General features: G+C 54.6%; 1 protein-coding gene across 1 annotated transcript in view; it reads left to right on the top strand.

The window, feature by feature from the left end:
• Positions 1-19,830, top strand: part of MGAT5B (alpha-1,6-mannosylglycoprotein 6-beta-N-acetylglucosaminyltransferase B) — a 69,747-nt gene extending 49,917 nt beyond the window's left edge. The window contains exons 11-17 of the mRNA XM_028112671.2: positions 1,809-1,939; positions 9,454-9,609; positions 10,601-10,747; positions 10,911-11,027; positions 16,684-16,758; positions 17,940-18,196; positions 18,695-19,830. Coding sequence (XP_027968472.1) covers positions 1,809-1,939; positions 9,454-9,609; positions 10,601-10,747; positions 10,911-11,027; positions 16,684-16,758; positions 17,940-18,196; positions 18,695-18,893 — 1,082 coding nt within the window. The 3' untranslated portion in view covers positions 18,894-19,830. The remainder of the gene's footprint in view (positions 1-1,808; positions 1,940-9,453; positions 9,610-10,600; positions 10,748-10,910; positions 11,028-16,683; positions 16,759-17,939; positions 18,197-18,694) is intronic.
• The last annotated feature ends 1,505 nt before the right edge of the window (positions 19,831-21,335 follow it).

The raw sequence follows: 21,335 nt of genomic DNA, 5'->3' as shown, positions 1-21,335 counted from the left end.
GGGTCTGGTCTGCCCCCCCCCGGGGCCACTCCCCAGCCTGGGCAGAGCCTCCTGAAGCAGGAGAGCTGCCCACACTCTGACAATCAGAAGTAACTCCAGGTCTCCAGGCCTTCCTTATGCTCTTGAAGCTCTAGAAGAAAGATCATTTTGTTGTGCGGTCAGCAAAGGCCCATCCTGACAGTTGGACTTTCAGACCCAAGAATCCGTGCGCTTCCTGGGGTACTTAGGCAGGAAACCTTCATTTCTCCTACGATGTTCCAGACATTGATGATGACTTTTTGTGGGTGGAAATACTATGTTAAATCTATGCATTTGATCGAGGTATATACATCTCAAGTTCAGAAATGCTAAAATGTGAAAACATGAGTCTGAAATAAGGAATTGGGTATTTGGCATCAGGGTTCTTCTGGGAAATCAAGGACATGTGGCCTCTGCCAGCCTACTCAGCACAGCCTCCACGGCTGAGGAGGGCAGAGTAGATTTCACTGGGTTCAACAAACATTCTATTCAAGGTCCTGTACACAGATGGGAGGGACCCTGTGCCTTGCAAACCTACAGCAGGTGCATGGTGGCAGACAGAGCTACTTAGCATGGCCGAGGAATAGGAGGACGAGCTAAGACACATTCCCTGCTCCCCGTGCGCTGGGTTCTGGGGACAATTGAGTAGGTCTTGCCAGTTTTAACGATAGACCAAGTCCAGGAAGGAATTCATGAGCAGACCTGCTTCCCCATCTAGCCAGTGTGGGCTGCACTGTAGCAGAGACAGAACCACAGGGGTGGAACCACAGAGGGAGGGCACCGGACCCCACGCAGAGAATTTTCTCATCCAAGGAAAGGGAGGAGAGCACTCCAGGCAGAGGGAACAGCAGGGGCAAAAACTTGGAGGCGGGAAAGGAAGGATGTGTCCACGCATTCATGAGCCAGTGCGCCCGGCTCTCCCAGGTGCTGGGGAGACAGAAGTGAGCGAATCAGAGGCCCTGCCCTCATGGGGCTTATATTCTGACACCAATAAACGATCAATTAGATATGTAATATCGTGTCTGGTCAGTGAGTGCAGGTAAGGGACAGAGAGTGACCAGGGCCAGGGAGGACCTCTTGGCAGGACCCTGGAAGCAACGCTTGTCCGCAGAGGGGTTGTACCCAGCGCGGTCTCAGGAGGGAGTAAGAGAAGCTGTCAAAGGGGCAGTGGGGGCAGATCCTGTAGACTGTTGGCTTCTGGGGCCACTGCAGGCTTTTGTGCAGAGGAATCTGGTCTGACCTAATTTTAAAGGATTGCTCTGGAGAAAAGGCAAGGCCAAGAGAATGGCAGAAATGGGGGCAGGCAGCAAGTCACAGGGGCCCAGGACAGAGAGGGTGGTCCCCGGGCTGGGGCGGCCGTGATGGAGGAAATCCCACCAGGGTAACAGGCTCTGCTGTTGGGTGTCGGCAGTGAGAGAAAAGGGGAGGAGCCAAAGCCTTGGGCCGGAGCCAACTGGGGAGGGAGGACTCTGACCAGGGAGGGAGGACTCTGACCGGAGCAGGGTCCTGACTGTGCCTGTTTGCAAACAAGCAGGGGGGCCAGGCTTTCCCTCTGCTCCAGGCTTTCCCTCTGCTCCAGGCTTTGTGACAGTCTTTGGGAGAAGGAGACGCCCGGGGCCGGGACACTGATGGGTTCTCTTCCCCCTCGTCCACCAGCCCCAGTGCCTCCCAGCCCCCTTTCCCCATCCCTGTCAAACAGGGCCCCCTCTGAGGGGGCCAGTCCAGGTAGACCCAGGGCGCGGTCTCGGCTGGGTAGCAGCCCCCTTCCTGACCCTGTGGTCTGGCTGTAGCTCACACCCCGGACAACTCCTTCATGGGTTTCGTGTCCGAGGAGCTCAACGAGACGGAGAAGCAGCTCATCAAAGGCAGCAAGGCCAATAACATGGCCGTGGTGTACGGCAAGGAAGCGAGTATCTGGAAGGTAAGCACGGCCTCCTGGGGACTCCCACCTCCAGGATTTGGCTCTGTCCACCACCCCTGGCTCCGGATGCTGAAATGTCCCCCAATGATGGGTCAGAAAAGAGAGGTCCCTAACTGCCACTGAAAATACCCAGCCTGGGGGCTGCTCACCTGCCCCCGCAGCCCCCCACTCTGCAACAAACCCAGATGTCCTTTATCAAGGGCTGTGACCTAACCCACCACCCTCCCTAGGACCGCATCGATAAACACTGTGAGCGTGGCAAGGGGGCTTAGGCTAGACTTGGGGCCTCTGAGTCACGGGAGGCAGTGCAGAAGGCAAGAGAGGCTAAGGATTAGAACCCCATCCTCAGGGCAGGGTCCCCGGAGAAGCGGTCCCCGTGCGGGAGGTTGTGTGCTCACTGCTCACTGACCTGTTCTTTCTCCTCTTTTCTCTGTGCCCTCCTGGCAATGAGGCAGCTCCAGGTAGGGTGCCTGCTCACCATCGCTCCTCCTGCTCCCCTCTGCTCTCAGTAGGGTGTCCCCGGGGATGCTCGTGGGTCCCTTGACCCCGCAGGCTGCAGGGTGCAGGGGGAGGGATGGGAGGTCATTCTCATGTGATGCGAAAGGAGCAGGCTGCCACGGGAGCCCAGGGCGCTGGGGAAGGGGGTGGCACGGAGTGCGTCTGCTTTTACCAGAAAACACTGCTAAAGAACTGCCCCGAAAGAATGAGAGGTTATGAAGTCTGGGAAGAGAAAGACTTTCTCTCTAGCTCAGGCACCTCTGTGATAGCCAGAAGCAACGCTGTTCTGCAAGAGACCTCAGAGAAAGTGCTTCCAAAAAAAGACATCTTCGCTCTGGTCTTTGTGACTGGAGGAAGTCGGAGGTGGCCGGATGAAGAGGCTGAGGGGCGCATCCTGGGACGGATGCAGCCCAGAGTTCAGGGGACCAGGTGGCAGAGAAGGGGAAGGGGCTGGATGGCGGAGGTCCTCATGGGGGCAGCAGCTGGGATCAGGGCGAGCGTTTGGGTGAATTTTGCGCCAAGGAGGCCTGTCTTGTTCTGGGTCCCCAGAAAGCAGGCCTTGAGGCTCAGAACTGGGTGCTATTTTATGAGAGCGTGTGGCCCAGGGGGCAGGAGTGGGGGATGGGAGAGAGGCAGACCCATCCTTGCCACTGGAGGAAACAGGCCAGACATCAGAAGGGCCGTCTGGGGGGGACATGGGGGGCTTTTTGTTTGGCAGGTGAAACTAGCTCAGAGCTCTGGGTTTTTTCTCCTCAGCTTTACTGAGGTATAGTTGACAGGGGAAAATGATATATTCTTAAGGTGGACAGCATGATGGCTCAATATACATATATATTGTGAACTGAGCACCATGATCAAGCTGCTTAACACAGCATCACCTCACATCATCATCTGCGTGTGTGCGCGTGCATGCACTTGTGTGTGGTGAGAACACTGAAGATCTGTTATTCTCTCGGCAAATTACAAGTGTACAGTACAGTACCGTTAATCACAATCACTGTGCTGCTCGTTAGATCCCTGAACTTACTCTTCATACAACTGAAAGTTTGTCCCTTTGACCAACCTCTCCCCATTTTCGCACCCCGAGCCCCTGGCGAGCACCATTATACTCTGTTTCTGTGAGTCCCACTCTTTTAGATTACACACATAAGTGGGATCGTGTCGTATTTGTCTTTTTCTAACTTCGTCTCAGTTAGCCTTTTAAAATGAAATAGAATATCAGAAGGAATATCAGAAGACCTTATATGTATTAAGAGTAAATATTGTTTTAAGGTTTTATTTTTCTTACATAATCTCTGTACCCAACATGAGGCTCGAACTCACAACCCTGAGACTGAGAGTTGCACACTCCACTGACTAAGCCAGCCAGGAGCCCCGAGAGTAAATATTGTTTTATGAAACTTAAAGTTTACATATATGCATGTACGCACAGACACAGGCCTATGTGCATATGTACATGCATACACATGCCTACACACATACGTACATGCATGTATATGTACGTGTGTATGGGTAAAAAAAAAGGGTGCTGAACAGCTGCCTCCATTGATGGGATAAGGAAGCTGATGTTGATGGGGGTGTGGAGGCATTCTTTCCACACTTTACTTTCTCGGTTTGATTTTTCTTCTGTGAGCCTATTTAGTTTTATGCTATGTAGTCCTTTTACATTTAGTGTGATTTCTGATGTATTTGGCTTGGAATCTACCATTTCACTAGCTGATCTCTTTTTCTTGCCTGTTCCATGTTCTTTTCCCTCTTATGCCTTCTTTCACACTGATGTGTACTTTGAAATTCACCCCCTGTTAGCTGACTCATTATACTGTCTCCTAGTCTTGTAGTGGCTGCAATGAAGATGACACCGTGCATCCTTGACTTATCAAAGGCTCGTATAAATCAATACCTTTCCCTTTTACTGGACAATAAAAGAACCCTGAAATGCTTTAATTACCTCCCCCCAGCTTGTGTACTCTCATTTTTTTAAAAGATTTTATTTATTTATTTGTGAGAGAGAATGAGAAAGAGAGAGAGAGCAGGAGGGGGGGAAGGTCAGAGGGAGAAGCAGGGAGCCCGACGCGGGACTCGATCCTGGGACTCCAGGATCATGACCTGAGCCGAAGGCAGTCGCCTAACCAACTGAGCCACCCAGGCGTCCGTGTACTCTCATTTTATTTTGATTTCCTGAGAATGCCCTTACTTCACCCTTATTCTTAGTGGATACTTTTGCTGTGTACAGAATTCTAGCTTGGCTGTTACTTTCTTTCAGTGTTATGAAAAGACTCTATTGTCTTCTGGTTTCTGGGAGCCTTGTTCCTTTAAAGGTAATTTGTCTTCTTTCTCTGCTCACTTTTAAGACCTCTGTGTGTTTAGGGGCGCCTGGGTGGCTCAGTCAGTTAAGCGGCTGCCTTCGGCTCAGGTCATAATCCCAGAGTCCTGGGATCGAGCCCCGCATCGGGCTCCCTGCTCAGCGGGGAGTCTGCTTCTGCCTCTCCCTCTGCCTGCCTCTCTGCCTACTTGTTCTCTCTCTGTATCTCTCTGCCAAATAAATAAATAAAATCTTAAAAAAAAAAAAGACCTCTGTGTGTTTAGTTTTCAGTAGACTTACTATGATGTGCCTCCAAGTGGTTTTCTCTGGACTTACCTTGCATGGTGTTTGTAGATCTTTTTGAATCTGTGGTTTGATCTGACATTAGTCTTAGAAAATTTTCAGTTAATATCTAAGTATTGCTTCTGCTCCAGTCTCTCTCCTGTGCTTCTCGGACTCTATTTCTGCATACATTAGACTCCAACATATCCCCTTGTCTCTTACATTCTTTTCTGTGATTTCCACCCTTCCTCTGTGCTTCAGTCTGGATGTTTTCTTTTGTTCTTTCACTAAATGAATTCTCTCTTCATCTGGGTCCAATCTGCTGTGAAACCTGTCCATTCAGTTCTTAATTTCAGCCACTAGATTTCTTACTTCGAGCACTTCCATTTGGTTTCAAACCCTTATCTTCTATTTCCTTGACTACATTCAGCAGATTTATCTTGAAGTCTGTATCTGGTAATTCCATCTTCTAGATCTCCTACGGGTCTGTTTTTATTGTCTGTGTCTCTTGGGTGTTTTTTTTTTTTTAAGATTTATTTATTTATTTGAGAGAGTGTGCAAGCAAGCTGGGTGAAGAGCAGAGAGAGAGGAAGAGAGAATCCACAAGCAGAGTCCCTGCTGAGTGCGGAGCCTGACGTAGGGCTCAATCTCCCGACCCCAAGATCATTACCTGAGCAGAAACTAAGAGTCGGGTACTCAACCAACTGAGCCATCCAGGCACCCCTTTGTCTCTTGGGTTTTAATCATATTATCATGTACCTGATTTTTCTAAAAATCAAGGTGTTTAAATTTTTTCTTTAAAAATCTATTTTTAACAGGCTTTACTGCAGTATAATTGACATGCAGTATACTACACATGTTTCAAATATATAATTTATAAGTTCTGACGTACATATTTACTTGTGAAACCATCTCCACAGTCAGGATGATACATCCACCATGCCCAGGTTCCCTTTTCCCCTCCTCTCCCCTCCTCCCTGCCAGACAGCCCATGGTCTGCTTTCTGTCACCACAGATTAGTCTTCATTTTCTATAATTTTATATAAATGAACTCATGGTATATACTCATTTTTTTTGGTCTGGATTTTCTCAGAGTATAATTATTTCAAGATTCATCCATGTCGTTGCACGTATCAATTGTTGATTCCTTTTTATGGCTGAATAGTTATTCCATTGCATGGAATTCCATTGTATTCCACCACACCTTTTTTATCTGTTCACCTCTTAGTGGACATTGGGGTTGTTACCAGTATTTGGCCGTTACAAATAAAGCTGTTATGAACATTCATGTACAAACATTTGTACAGACATATGCTTTCGTTTCTCTTGGGTAAATATCTAGGCATGGAATGGCTGGATCATAAGGTGGAACTAGGTTTAACATTTTAGTAAAAGTGGTCGTACTATTTTACGATTCTACCAACAGTGTATGAGAGTTCCGGTTCCATTACAAAGTCATCAATACTTGCATGGTCCATCTTTTCGATTTGAGCCATTCTACAGATGTGCAAGGGTTTCAACTTGTAGTTCCCTATGACTAATGATGGCGAAGATATTTTTGTGTGCTTATTTGTCTTCCCTATTGGGTAAAGTGTCTTTTCAAAATGTTTGCCCATTTAAATTGGGTTGTTTTCTTATTATTGAGTTGTTAGAGTTTTGTACACATTCTGAATATCAGTCTATTATCAAATACATGGTTGGCAAATATTTTCTGTCTGTGGCTTGTCTTTCTCTTAGTAGCATTGTTCAAAGGGCAAAGTGCTTCATTTTAATGAAGTCCGGTGTTTTATGGATTATGCTTCTGGTGTCGTATCTAAGAAATCTTTGCCTGACCCAAGGTCACTAAGGATTTTTCTCCTGTGCTTTCTTCTGTAAGTTTTATAGTATTACATTTAAATCTATGGTCCATTTTGAATTAACTTTTGTATATGATATGAAGTACAGATGGAAGTTCTAATTCTTTCCCTTTCTCGCATGTGGATATGCAATGTTCCGTGGCTGTCTGTTGAAAAAACTATCCTTTCTCCACCGAAATGTCTTTGCACCTTTGTCAAAAATCAATTGACCATGCGTGTGTGGGTCGATTTCTGGACTTTGTTTTATTGCATTGATCTGTCTTGATGCCAATAGCACACCGCCTTGATTACTGTAGTTTTACCATAAGTCTTGAAATCAGGTAATATAAATCTGTCTGCTTTCTTCTTTTTCAAAGTTGTTTCTTCTAAGCCTGCTGGGGTTTTGATTGGGATTTCATTGTTTTTTGTTTTGTTTTGGAGTCCTGGAAAATGAATATAAAAAATTGTAAAAATAGTTTGGGGATGATGCCCTCTTCTTCTAGAGAGGATTTTACTTTTACTCTTAGCTTGTGATTGGAGCTTCAGCAATCTTGGATCACCTTAATCAATGATAGGATTTGAGACCATTTAAAATGGATTCAGCCCCTGGGGCGACTGGGTGGCTCCATCAGTCAAGCATCTGTCTCTTGGTTTTGGCTCAGGTCCTGTTCTCAGAGTCCTGAGATCCAGCTCCGTGTCGGGCTCTGTGCTCAGTGCGGAGTCTGCTTGAGATTCTCTCTCCCTCTGCCCCTCCTGCTTGTGCTCTCACTCACTCTCTCTCTCAAATAAATAGATAAAATTTAAAAAAAAGACACCCCCTCCCACACACACACAAAAACACAGACTCAGCCTCTGTAGGGGCTTCTCTAGGTCTGGCCCACCCTTTTTCTTCCAGCGTGCAATTCCTCAGAGTTCCAACCCCCAGTGTGGAGTTTCCATCAGGGTCCTCCCTTGGCAGACCCTGAACTCTGACTTGTCCTCTGGCTGTACAAGGCGACCAGAAGCTCTGCTCAGTCTCCTTGATGCTGACCCTGGAATCGGCCGGTGCCCCCGGGCGGGGCGGGGGGACGCTGACCCCAGCACTGGCCTCCACGATCTCCTTCCCTTCTTCTTCCAGATCTTGGCCTTCTAATTCTGCATGCTCTGTTAGATTTCACTACCTTCACAGAAATTTTTATATTTCCCTGTCTTTCCTGGTTGTTCTCAGAGGCAGGGCTGATGTGCATTACCCAGGACACCGTTACCCAAAGAAGAAGGCCTCCTTATGAAAAGTGTATACCGTTGGAGTTTCAAAATGTGAATTGTTAATTATTTTGATGTCCATTGACAATATTCTTCAAGAGCTGTGGTTTACACACTGAACCTGGGCCAAAGCTCCTTATTGTCCGACCTCATGGCTAGCCAGCAGGACGTGGAGAACCTGGCTTCTTTTTTTCTGACCTGTTAGCCTGCTGGGGACTAGCCCTCCCTGAAAAAACTGCTCCCCGCCCCAGCCTTCTCTGTGATCTTGAAGTTCCTTTCTTGTCAGCGTATCCCTTCCTCTCTTCTGTGAGTCTCAAAAGCCCGCAAGAAGTAGAACCCAGTGGCAGACCCCATGCTTACCCCTAATGAGGTCCTACACTGACCACAGCTCCTGGCTCAGGGCTCTGGCCGTGGGGTCAGACGGGTGCCCAGGGACAGAACTGTTATCGGTTCATCTGTGCTCTGCCTCCCATCGTCCCCTTCCCCTGAGGTTGGGCCTGTTTCCAGCTCCCTTGGGCTGGGCAGAAAGCAGAGCCTGGATGTGGGACTGGAGTCTGGAGGGGCTGAGCCTTTGCTAGTTTGGGGGGTTTTCACTCACAGGTGTCCTCCTTAAAGGCAAGGGCTCTGTCTTTTTTTTTTTTTTAAGATTTTATTTATTTATTTGACAGAGAGAGACACAGCGAGAGAGGGAACGCAGCAGGGGGAGTGGGAGAGGGAGAAGCAGGGAGCCCGAGGCGGGGCTCAATCCCAGGACCCCGGGATCATGACCTGAGCCGAAGGCAGACGCTTAACGACTGAGCCCCCCAGGCGCCCCGACAAGGGCTCTGTCTTGTCGCAGCTGTGCTCCCAGCAGTGAGCTCAGTGCCAGCATATAGCAAGTGCTCATAAAAATGTGCTACATGGATGGAGGAAAGGGGAGGGAGAGAGAGAAGGGATGAGTGGACAGATGGATGGAGGGGTGGAGGGATGGACGTATGTATGGAAGGATGGAGGGATGGGTGGATGAGATGATCTCGGCCCCACAGCTCCTCAGGTGGCCTTGGAGATCGCCAGCAGTTCAGGGACGCGGAGCAACTTCATTTGGATGCGTTTGAATGTGGGAAAGGGGTTAGGGATTCTTTGCAAAGAAAACAGTTCCATGGCTAAAAATAGTCTAGTCCAACTTCTGCAAGTCACAGATGAAGAAAATGAGGACCAGAGAGGGGAGGGGCCTTGCCCAGGGTCACACAGCTGGTTGAAGGCCAACCTAAGACTGGCCCCACATTTTCTGACTTCCAGACCAGGGGTGTTTCCACGGACAGCTCTGCCTTCCACAGTTGGGGCGAGGCTCCCATCTGCACCCCCTCCTCTTCCAGGGGAAGGAGAAGTTCCTGGGCATCCTGAACAAGTACATGGAGATCCATGGCACCGTGTACTATGAGAGCCAGCGGCCCCCTGAGGTCCCGGCCTTCGTGAAGAACCACGGCCTCTTGCCACAGCCCGAGTTCCAGCAGCTGCTACGCAAGGCCAAAGTGAGCCCCACGCCCTCACCGTCCTCACCCCAGCCTGGCCACAGATGCCGAGGATGTCACTCTACGTGCCCCCCAGGCCTGCCACCGTGGCTGGTGGCCCCTTCCACGTGTAGACCTGCCCCAGCACGCTCTGCTACCCTGAACCTCACGTCCAGGCCTCCTGGGGCCGGGGCAGAGCTGGTGGCAGAGCTGGGGGTGCTTACCCAGGAGGGACCTGCGCAGGGCCAGCAGAGAGGCTCAGCAGTGGGGAAGAGGAAGCGGGCTTCCCTTCTCACCCCTCAGTACCAGGGCAGCCCCACGGACTCCTGGGCCAGGCCTAGCTTTCGGAGCTGCTGAAAGGATGGTAGGGCAGGCTGAGGGCATGTCCCGGCTGGAGTTCCATGGGCCTACTAGTTCTGATGGACTGCTTCTGGAAGTCCTATGCTGTATTCCTGGAGCAGCACCTGGCACGGTGGGCATGACTCTGCTGCTGGGCCCCGAGGGCTCAGCTGAGGCTGGAGGGCCTCCAGCCAGCGTTCAGGTCCTCTCCTGATCTAGCCTTGTGCGTTGGGGCAGGGGAAGAGGCTTTGTGCAGTGAGCAATCTGAGCAACCTTACATGGCAGCCCTGGGTTCAGAATCATTTCTTGATTGCCTTCCAGGGGCCAGCCCTGTGAGCACTCCTGGCACGAGTTAGGTGCCGATTAACTGTTTTTAGGATGAGTAAAGGTCCTTTAAGTTCAGCCTTCTAAGCTTGAGATCCTCTTCTCTTTTCCCCTCCAGGATCATAGCCCGCTAGAGCAGGAAGAGACCCCTGATATTACCTAATCAGACCTCCTCATTTCACAACCAGGAACCTGAGGCCCAGAGAGGGGCGGTGCATGCCATGGCACCGTGCCGGTCTGGGTGCTCTTTCCTGCCCCGGCCGCCCCACCCCCGTGAATGTCCCAGCCCTGGCTTCCCGGGGCTCCAGTGCCCAGCCTTCCCTGACTGTTGTGCCACTCGCTTCCTCAGCTCTTCATAGGCTTTGGCTTCCCTTACGAGGGCCCCGCGCCCCTGGAGGCCATCGCCAACGGCTGCGTCTTCCTCCAGTCCCGCTTCAGCCCGCCCCACAGCTCACTCAACCACGAGTTCTTCCGAGGCAAGCCCACCTCCAGAGAGGTGAGTGGGGAGGGTCTGAGATGGGGGCCCCTGCAGTCCCTGGAAGAGGGAGACAGGCAGGGGGTGAAGGGTCGGACAGGACAAGTGGGCGGGGGCGCCTCCCCTGAGCGCGGGCCGGCCTGGCAGGCACAGGGAGAAGCTGCTGCTCTCTCCGCCCGGCCAGGTGTTCTCCCAGCATCCCTATGCAGAGAACTTCATTGGCAAGCCCCACGTGTGGACCGTCGACTACAACAACTCGGAGGAGTTTGAAGCAGCCATCAAGGCCATCATGAGAACCCAGGTGAGGTTCAGATCCAGTCAGGACTCTCATTAGCCACTACTGGGGAGTCTTAGCTCTAATTGGAAAAAGATGCCCTTCTTGGTGAATTCAGACTCGCAGGCCTGTGTTGTGCTTGACCCCACTTACCAACTTGAGTATAGGGATGGGGGGAAGGAGAGGCAGGGAAATACCTTTGTGCTATGAACCACCTGTACAACCTTACATGGCAGCCCTGGATCCAGAATCATTTATTAAGCACCTTTGGAGGCTGAGCCCCATGAGCACTCTTAGCACAAGTTAGGTGCTGAGTAATTGTTTCCAGGATTAGTGCATGGAGGCTCTTGGAACTCTGCTGTTGGTGTGTGTCTGTGGCCTTTTGACAGCATATCTCAAACTATACATGGCATACACGTCATCTGGGGATCTTGTTAAAATGCAGGTTTGGATTCAGCAGGTCTGGGGTAGTGCCAGGCCTAGGGCCACCCTTTGAGTAGCAAGGGGAAAGAACTTTCTGGGTTTCCTTCAGCAGGTATGTGAGCATTGGCGTGTGCAGGCGCTCACGTGCAAGTGGGGAGAGAGTGAGGAGGGGCTTGTGCAACTTATCTCCTCGGCAGGCCCCTTTGTGGCTTCTGATGGCCCCCCGAGCTCTTCTGGTTCCTTCATTTTGGAAAGGGGTCAGACCATGCAAATGGCGCTCTGCTCGCCATGTTCCCTCTGGACCCGCCTCTTGCTGTAGCTTGGACACGAGGCTGAACAAAGATAACCAGCCCTGCGGGTGTCCCCTTCCTTGCCCAACCTCATGTTCACGGAATGTGTCCTCCTGGGGGCAGAGTATGTACCACTCAGGGTGAACATCGGTGTCTGGGGCAGACCTGGAGAGCCTTGGTCTCGGCGGGGCCACCACAAGTGAGTGACGTGATAGACAGGCTCCTTCTGCGAGGGAGAGCCACGCCCCGGGAGGCCACAGCTGGCCGGCATGTCTGCTGCCCCAGGGGATCTGGGGGCACTGCCAGGCTCAAGGGCAGAGACAAGCAGGGATAGACACCCCACAGGGGGACTTACCGGCTTAGCTTTGAACCCAGAGCTCTGGCCTGGTTGTCCTGACCCTGAGGCAGTCTGGCATTTTTTTTTTTAATACCCCCCTGTATTCACTATCACTCACTCCCACTCAGGACCCCCAGCCTTGGCCCCCGCCCCTGCAGATGCCCCCAGAAAATCCCTACTTACCTCTCCTCCCTTCCTTCACTGACCATACTCTCAGCCTTCCGTCCTTCTGTCTGGGGGGAGTGTTTGTCTAGTGAAGTGCCCAGAAGAATGTTGTGTGGCATAGCTTCCACCCATCTTTAGTTGTGACGGACATGGATGTGGCCATGTTGACCTGCAGAGGGGCTGAGCCCCTGGACCCTCCCTGAGCAGTGGGGGGCGCCCTCCATTCCTTAAGCATCAGCTTGAGCAAATCTCTGTGAGTTGCTCCAGGTCACGGGCTTAGACTGGGTTCCTCCAGAGGGTGACCCCGAGGCACAAGCCATTTATTTGGGACGTGATCTGAGGAAGGAGGGTCCTGGAGTGACAAAGTAGGATGCTGTGTTTTGGAGTAGGTCACCCCGGCCGGCGGCACCTGGCGTTCAGTGCTGGCGGGGACCTCTGACTGATGGGGTAGGTCACACCCCAGATTGTCCTACCTGAGAATCAAGTAAACCCAGGGTGTTTATCCCCAGCTCCGTCCATTGCTGACTGAGGGCTGCAACTGGGGACCCTCGCTGGGCTGAACAAGACAGTCCTTGGGTGAGGGCCTCTCCAGGTGGCCTCGGTATAGAAGAAAGAAGCCAATGCCGACAACTGACCAACCCCAGCCCCAAGCGGTGGCACAGCACTCTACATCCCAGGTGGACGCTGCATTGGAAGGCCCCCCAGCAAGGCAGATGGCTACCCTGGAGGCGACCCCCACCCCACACCCTCCTCCTGCTCCTTCTCCCCTCCCCCTGAAGAGGGGACAAAGACAGGGGGTGGAAGGGAGACCAGCAAGGCTTTTGCCCACCCCGAGGGCTCAGGTCTGGCCCAATAGATGTTAGCAAGATCTGTTGCTGAGCTAAAGGAGCAAGATACCCAGTCCTGTGGGGAGCACGTTCCAGCTGCAGAACACAACGGGGGTGCCGAGGGGCCTGCAAGTGAGCGTGCCCATGCATTTGTGTGCTCTTTCTGGTCGGACACGGGAGAAATTGCCGCCCTGGGGACGGGCCTGGGTGTCTGGGGTGGGAGGAAATTTACTTTACATTGGTTTTCCTTTTGATTTATTTGTTACATGCACATCTGTTTAATTTTGTTAATTAGTTAATTAAAAAATGGCAATAACAAAAGGGTCAAGGAACCAAAGTTTTGCAAGTCTGCCAAGCTGAGGCTTGCAGGTGGGCCCCAAACCTGACCACCCTGCTGCCTTCAGCCCCTTCAGGGGTCCCACCCCTCCCCCCGGGCAGTTCACCCGCTTACCAAGAATCACCTGGGAGGTGGTTAAAATGTGGGTCCTGGGCCCGTCTTCTGATTTTTTTTTTTAAGATTTTATTTATTTATTTGAGAGAGAGAGAATGAGAGACAGGGAGCACGAGAGGGAAGAGGGTCGGAGGGAGAAGCAGACTCCCCGCCGAGCAGGGAGCCCGACGCGGGACTCGATCCCGGGACTCCAGGATCATGACCTGAGCCGAAGGCAGTCGCTTAACCAACTGAGCCACCCAGGCGCCCCCCGTCTTCTGATTTTAAAGATTTTTTTCCGAGAGAGAGCGAGCATGAGTGAAGGGGAGGGGCAGAGGGAGAAGCAGACTCCCCGCTGAGCAGGGAGCCCGATGTGGGTCTTGATCCCAGGACTCCGGGATCATGACCTGAGCCGAAGGCAGTCGCCCAACCGACTGAGCCCCCCAGGCGTCCCCCTTCCTGTCTTCTGATTCTAAAGGCCCAGGTGTGGCCTTGGCATCTGCATTTTCAGCAAGCAGCCTGGGCCGCTCTCATAATCCTATTTTAGAGAACCGATTGAGGGCCACCGTCAGAGAACACAGCTTGTTCTGCAAGTCCTGGGGCCTTTCACGGGGAGAGGGAAGAAGAAAGACGAGGCACAGGGAGGAGCTGAGAGAGACCCGCTGTGCCCCACTCAGGGGTGGGTGGGTTTGCCATTGGCACCTCTCTGTGGGGTGGGGGAGGCCAGGCCAGCCCCTGCCCACCCCCTCCCTCCCGCGCTCATGACCGTGCAGGACCAGCACCTGCCGGCCGGTCAAGACTGGTTACTGTGCGCACCTGTGGCTAGGCCTAATGAGGGCCGTTTCCAGGCAGGCTGGCTCCTCGGGCGGAGACTCATGGCAGGGGGACGTGGCTGGCTGATGCAAGTTACCGTGTGACATGGGCTTCAAAGCGTGGGGGGGAGTGACCGTGGAGCAGGCAGAGTGGCGTTTGGAGGGGAACTCTCTCCTCTGGGGGGTTATCTATAACCAGGGCTGGAAGTCGTGTACCCCAGGGGTGTCCAGGGCACCGCGGGGCAGCAGCTGGTTGCCGGTGTCGCTGTGGCTGTCGGCCGAGGTCAGGACCCAGAGGTGCACAGCGCAGGGCTGGGAAGGCTGCCCGGTGGCTGGGCTGTGTGGTGGTGGCCGGTGCAGGACGTGGGCTTCTCTGGGGATCTGGAACTGCCCCCAGATTAAGAATGGCCGCTCACAGTGGGAACTGGGGAAAGGCCACCGGGTGCGCTCTCGTCCCGAGAAATTTCTGGTGGCCTCAACCGATTTCAAGGGGAGCAGCAGCCTGAGGGTCAGGGATGCCTCTAGGCAGAGGGCCCGGGATGGGCCTCCAGCCCTTCGAGGTGGGGTCTGCAGGAAGCAGGACCCGCCCGGCACAGCTGAGGGGGCCTCTGATGCTGCTCAGCTCTGACGAGGGGACGGGAGGCCACTCCCACCTGGGAACGAGGGTTAGATCACACAACCTGGGCTGCTGGCTGGAAAAGGGCATAAGTCGGAATTGGGCTGGGCCAGGTGGGTGCCCATCCCCGCACATACAACACACACAGATATGTCTGCACACACACATACACAATACACAGATACACGTACATACACACAGACACGCACACATACAAACAATATGCTACACACACGTGCACACACAACACATACATGTGCACACATGTACACACAACGCACGTGCACACATGTACACAGTGCGCACACAACACACACGTACACACAATGCATATTCGTGCACACATGTACACACACGTGCATACACAACACATACACGTGCACACATGCACCAAAACATGCACGTGCACCCACGTACACATGCACACACAACACATACACGTGCACACATGTACACACGCACACAAACACAAGCACATGTACACACACGTGCACACACAACACATACACGTGCACATGTACACACACGCACACTGTACCACGTGCACACACAACACAGCGCACACATGTACACACATGCGCGCATATGCGCACACACAACACATGCACATGCATGTACACACTGCACACAACACACACGCACACATGTACACAGTGCACATAACACATACACGTGCACACAACACACACGTGCACACATGTACGCACACACAACACACCCAACACACATACGCGCACACATGTACACACTGCACACCCAACACATACATGTGCGCACATGTACGCACGCACAACACCCGTGCGCACATGTACACACACACACACACTGGGGAGAAGGGAGGGCGAAGGCCCAGTCTGAGTCTGGGATGGGTCATCCCCATGTCCCTGTCCAGCCACGGGTTTCCTTCAGGGTGGCTGTGTACTGGGCGGGGTAAACGGGGAGAGGCTGGTCAGCTAAGAAGAGTGCAGAGGTGGTGGGGTACCGACTTACAGGAGGTGGACACCCCCTTTCACGCTTCTCCCTATTCCCCTTGCTCTTCAGTCCCCAGCTCCTCCACCCAGCTGCTCCCAGCCACCCCCAGTGCAGGCTGCCGTGTAACCGTTAGCTACTTAGACGGACGGTCTGGCCTCTGCTGGGGACGCGTGTCTTAGGTCCTTCCCAGGTGCGTGGCCTGGGCAGGAAGCCTGACCGATTCATCTCATTTCATCTGACAGGGAGATGCCATTGTGTTCTTGTTCGTGAACATTCTTCGTTCTGAGCAGAATACAGGCAGAGCTGGAGATGCTATTTCCTGAGCACCTACTGTATACCAGGCACTATGCCAGGCAGTGGGCTCAGTGGTAGACGAGACGAGCCATAGTCCAGTTCTCAAGGGACCTGTAACTCGGGAGACACGAGGGGTAAATCAGAAATGATGACACAGGTGCTGGAGGAATTCTCGGGTGCCACGAAAGAAAGTGGTCCTGTAATGGGTGGCCTGGGGCTCAGGGACTGCTTCCTGGAGGAGGTGTCACCTAAGGGAGGGCGAATCCATCTGGTTGGCTGTGGGAAGAGCAGGCAGCATAGCCCAGGAGGGGATGGGGAGTGCAGCTGGGAAGAGGGCGGGAGGGAGTGGGATGACCCCCAGGGCCACTGGAGGGTGCACCAGGGGTCCGAGTGGAGGGGCCGGGGAGACAGGGTGATGGACTCCCTGGGCACACCAGATTTCCACCCCCCGCAACAGCCAGGTCTAAGGGGGCCTGGGGTGCCTCCTGCCCCATGTGTCTGCCCATCTCTCCCACAGGTAGACCCCTACCTGCCCTACGAGTATACCTGTGAGGGGATGCTGGAGCGAATCCATGCCTACATCCAGCACCAAGTAGGTGGGCCCTCCGCTCTCTGCTCCAGGGGCGGGGGGGGGAGGGAGGGGCTACCCGAAACCCCATCAGACCAGAGGAGGGGGCTTAGCCATCTCCAGTGCCTGAGGAAGCTCTCTCCGCAAGGGCTCTGTGCCCCTTAAACTCCTGCTCCTCCTGCACCTGTCTGTTTCCATTCCCCTGGAGATGCACGAGTGTGGGGATGGAGATGCAGGGCCGTCCTGCTCTCCTCCTGCTTAGAGACCAGGGCCTGGGTGGGTTGGCGGGGGCAGGGCAGGGCGGGGGGGGGGGCTCTGGGTCTCCAGCTCTAGAACCCAGCCCAGTACCACAACACAGAAACACAAAGACTGTTATTTTGATAAAAAAGTTGCTTAAAAGTTTGGTAACTGGTTGAGTGACTGGTGGGTATGGAAAGCCCCCACTCCCCACCGCACCCCCAGGGATGAGCAGGTGAGACTGGGGTGGAGATGAGGACTCTGTGCTGAGAACCCAGGGGAAGGGGCCGCTGGAGGAGTCCCGCCTCCCCCTCCCGGCCAGGGTATCTGAGCTGCTCTTCTAGGCTCGGGGCTTCTAGGGCTGATGGCTGGGAGGGGCAGGGCCTGACTGGGCCACAGTTCTAGGTGTCGGTTGCTTTCTAACCATTTGATATTCAGACAGATAGCCTGTGGCCTGTGTCTGCACCTTGTCCCCCAACATTAAGGGCTGGAGAGTGGCTCTAGACCATTGCTTTATGGACAGGAACACTGAGGCCCCCAGCAGGGAGGGCTGGGTTGGGTCAGGGCCAGAACCCGGGATCTCAGCCCCCCGCCAGCCACAGGGATGTCATCATGAAGCTCACAGAAACACTTGCTGGGCCCCACAGGTGGTTCCTGGAGCTGACCGGTCAGGGAGGGAGAGCCCCGCCGGTCAGCCCCGGCCCGTTGCCCCTCTGCCGCTAGGGCCCATGGGCTTCAGGGTAGAAACTGCGCCTAACTGAAGTATGATGGGCTGCGAGGCCGTGCAGGGCGGGTGGCTCTCAGGCTGGCCTGAGTTCAAATTCTGCCTCTGCCATCCAGCTTTGAGGCCCTGAGCAGGTTCTGTGACCTCTCTGAGCCTCTGTTTCCCCAAGGCCACGCCCCCCCCCGGTGTCAACCCGTGGCATCTGTGTCCCCTTTCCCGGCTGACGTGGCTTTCCTCCTGCCAGGACTTTTGTGCAGCCCCAGGCCCTGCCCCACCAGGGGCCCGGGCCCCACTGAGTCCCTTCGTCCTGGCCCCCAATGCCACCCACCTGGAGTGGACCCAGAATGCCAGCTTCGCCCCCGGGGCCTGGCCCCCAGCACACTCCCTCCGGGCCTGGCTGGCCACCGCTGGGAGGGCCTGCACGGACGCGTGCCTGGACCACGGGCTGATTTGTGAGCCCTCTTTCTTCCCCTTCCTCAACAGCCAGGACGCCTTCCAGAAGTAAGTGAGCCTCCCCCCCCCGCCCCCCTGCCCCCCTGCCCGCCTTCCTGGGCTGGCCCAGCCTCACTCACCTGCAGCTCGTCACCCCATAACTGCCCTGCCCTCAGCCCTGCCCGCGGTGGGGGGTTTAATGCTCCCCCGTGAGTCAGGATGATCCCAGAAGGGACCTTCTGGACAGGTGTCCGTGTCACGGCTGCCACCCTCTTGGTGAAGCCTCAGGCCCTGCCAATCCCCGCCCACCCCCACCCCTCCCTCAGCCTCTGCCGAGCCTGTCCCAGCATCTTCTAGGCCTAGGGTCCTTCCCAGTGGGTCAGCTTGCAGCTCAGCCCAGCTCCCCTCCTGTCCTCCTCTCTCACAGCCGGGAGAAGGAGCTGCGGCCCGGGGTTCGGCCTGGTGCCCCCTAGAGACATCTTCCCTGCTTGGGGATGGGATGGGCCGGGGAGGGGAGGGGGCGGTCCCAGGCTGGGGCCGTGACCAGTGCCCGCGGTGCCTGTCCAGGCTGCAGGTGCCCTGTGACAGCACCGAGTCAGAGATGAACCACCTGTACCCGGCCTTCGCCCAGCCCGGCCGCGAGTGCTTCCTGCAGAAGGAGCCTCTGCTCTTCAGCTGTGCAGGCTCCAGCACCAAGTACCACCGGCTCTGTCCCTGCCGAGACTTCCGGAAGGGCCAGGTGGCCTTGTGCCAGGACTGTCTTTGAGGGCGCCCACCCGTCTGGCCCTCCCTGCCGCCGGAGAAAGCACCAGCAGATTCCGAGCTCCAGCGACCCGCCCTCCCCTCGACGCCCCTGCGCTGGAGCTTCTTCTTTGGCCAGGAAGTGGGCAGAGCAGACCTGTGCACAGGATTAGGGGCGGGCCACTCATCCACGGGCCGAGTGCCCACCCCAGGCAGGCTCCTCGACCTCGTCCCGGGGCTCATGGCAGCGTCGTAGCCAAGCAGCTCTGGGATTGGTCAGGGGCCCCAGTGGCAGGAGCAGGTGGTCAGAGGCCCCTTGCTTTGGGCAAGGCCAATTCTGGACCAGACTAAGGGCCCTGGTCCTTCTTAGGCCCAGGATGGGGCCTCAGAATGTACGCGGAGGGAGCAGGGGCGGTGTGCCCGATGGCCCGCTGAAGGGTCCAGGGAGAGGGGAGTGATGTGTGAGGGGTCGGTCTTGTCCCTCTGTGGTTGTTTGGGGTGTGGACAAAAGGAACAAGGGACTGGGGGACCCTGTTCATGCCTCCTCTCAGCCCCACCCCTCCTGCCTTCGCCATCTCCCCCTCCCTTCTATACTTGGGGGGGCGCAGCAGGAGTGGGGGGCCACCTGGCTCCTGGGTTGAACTGTTTCCCTCTCCTGCTTGCTCCAGCTCTTTCCACTTTGGGCTTCTCCCAAAACTCATCTTGGCATGACTGCGATTCCAGGCTGTGGATTTGTCCCCAGAGCCTCAGTCCCCAGCCCAGCAGGCTCTGGAACCCCACCCCCCAGCATCTCGTGTCGGCAAAGGCTTGGGGTGGAGCTTCGGCCCCATGGCACGCCCAGCCCAGCTCCTGGGTCCCAGGCCCACTAGCTCCCAGGTAGCCCCCACCCCCTCGATGCTGCCCGTCCCCACCTCCAGCTTCCTCCAGCCTCAAACCACCCCTGCACCCAACTGTCATCTCTGTATGGTATGCCTGCCCCAGCCCCAGGATGCCCCTTCCCCTCCTCCCCGTGCCCAGAGCCCTGCCTGTTTAAACTGGTAGGGCCTTCAGAGACACTGCCACCCCACCCCATTTTATAATCCCACCCGCCACCCACCAGGCAACTCCCCGCCCCCCGACCCCAGGCCTGCCCCTCCACCCTGCCAGGGAGGCAGCCCAGGCCCTGAGAGCTGGCAGAGGGGAGCCAGCCCTTGTGGGGCTGAGCAGGGGCCCTCCCATCCAAGACCCCTCTCCGGGCCTGGGTGGCCCCTGCGGCGGCAGAAACTCAGTGGTCACCAAGGACCTGACCTGTCGGGGGAAAGCAATAGAGACACTCTTTTCTCTCTCTCTTTTTTTAAAGATTTATTTCTTGAAATAATAAATATTTTATTGGGATGTGAGGTGCAGAGGAGGCGTGTGCTGTTTCTCATCTTTTCCTGGGACGCCCTGGGCGGGGGGCGGTGTCTATCTTGGTGCCCCGGCCCCTGCTGCATATTGTCATTCGGCGCACATAGGGTGCCTGGGTCTGCAAGGCTGGAGCTCTCTGGGTCAGGCTGCCCAAGGGCAGTCCCTGCAGGGGCCCCCCAGCCCCTGCACCATGGCTCCAGGGACCCTGCTTGACGAGCTGGGCTGTCCCCACTTCATTTCACCTCAGGCTGGCCTCTGTGAGGTCAGAGAGCACAAATGTATTTTGATAAGAGCCTGAGCCAGATCAAGATAAATCCTAGCTAATGCTTACTGGGCGTATATTCCCCTTTACAGTTGAGAAAACGGAGGCACAGAGAGTTTAAGTAACTTGCCCAAGGGCACACAGCTTAAAAGCAGTGAGATGGGCAAGGGGGGAATCATTTCAAAGTTGCTATGAGGATCAAATGACCCAAAAGGGTGACAGCCCAGCCTGGTGCCCCGCCTGCAGCTCTGCCTGCAGTTCTGTGATCTGCAGATCTGTGAGCCGGGACTTCCTTCTGGCCAGGGGTTCTGCTCGGGGATGCTCCTTCTGCAGCCCAGGGCCCACCTTGTGAACCATTGGTCTCGACCCCGCGGGTACCATTCGGTGTTCCATCTATTTTTAATTCATTTTTCATTTGCAATTCCCCGATGGCATCGGATGCAGAGCATCTTTTCATAGGCTTACTTGCCATCAGCAAGACACCTATGAGGGATCTCTTCAGGTCTTCTGCCCAGTTCTAATCAATTGTTTCTTATTGTTGGGTTTTTTTGTTTTTGTTTTTCTTTTTATTAACCTATAATGTATTATTTGTTTCAGGGGTACAGTTCTGTGATTCATCAGTCTTACACAATTCACAGTGCTCACTGCAACACATACCCTCCCCAGTGTCCATCACCCAGCCACCCCATCCCTCCCCCCTACCCCCGCCCGACTCCAGCAACCCTGTTTGTTTGCTGAGATTAAGAGTCTCTTACGGTTTGTCTCCCTCTCTGGTTTCATCTCATTTCATTTTCCCCTCCCTTCCCGTATGATCCTCTG

The sequence above is a fragment of the Eumetopias jubatus genome, unplaced genomic scaffold (assembly GCF_037043125.1).
Source record: "Eumetopias jubatus isolate StellerSeaLion01/CBP00866 unplaced genomic scaffold, mEumJub1_p1.0 scaffold_10, whole genome shotgun sequence".
Lineage (NCBI taxonomy): Eukaryota > Metazoa > Chordata > Mammalia > Carnivora > Otariidae > Eumetopias > Eumetopias jubatus.
The sequence above is the reverse complement of the archived record's forward strand: the minus strand, read 5'-3'. Positions and strand labels throughout refer to the sequence as shown.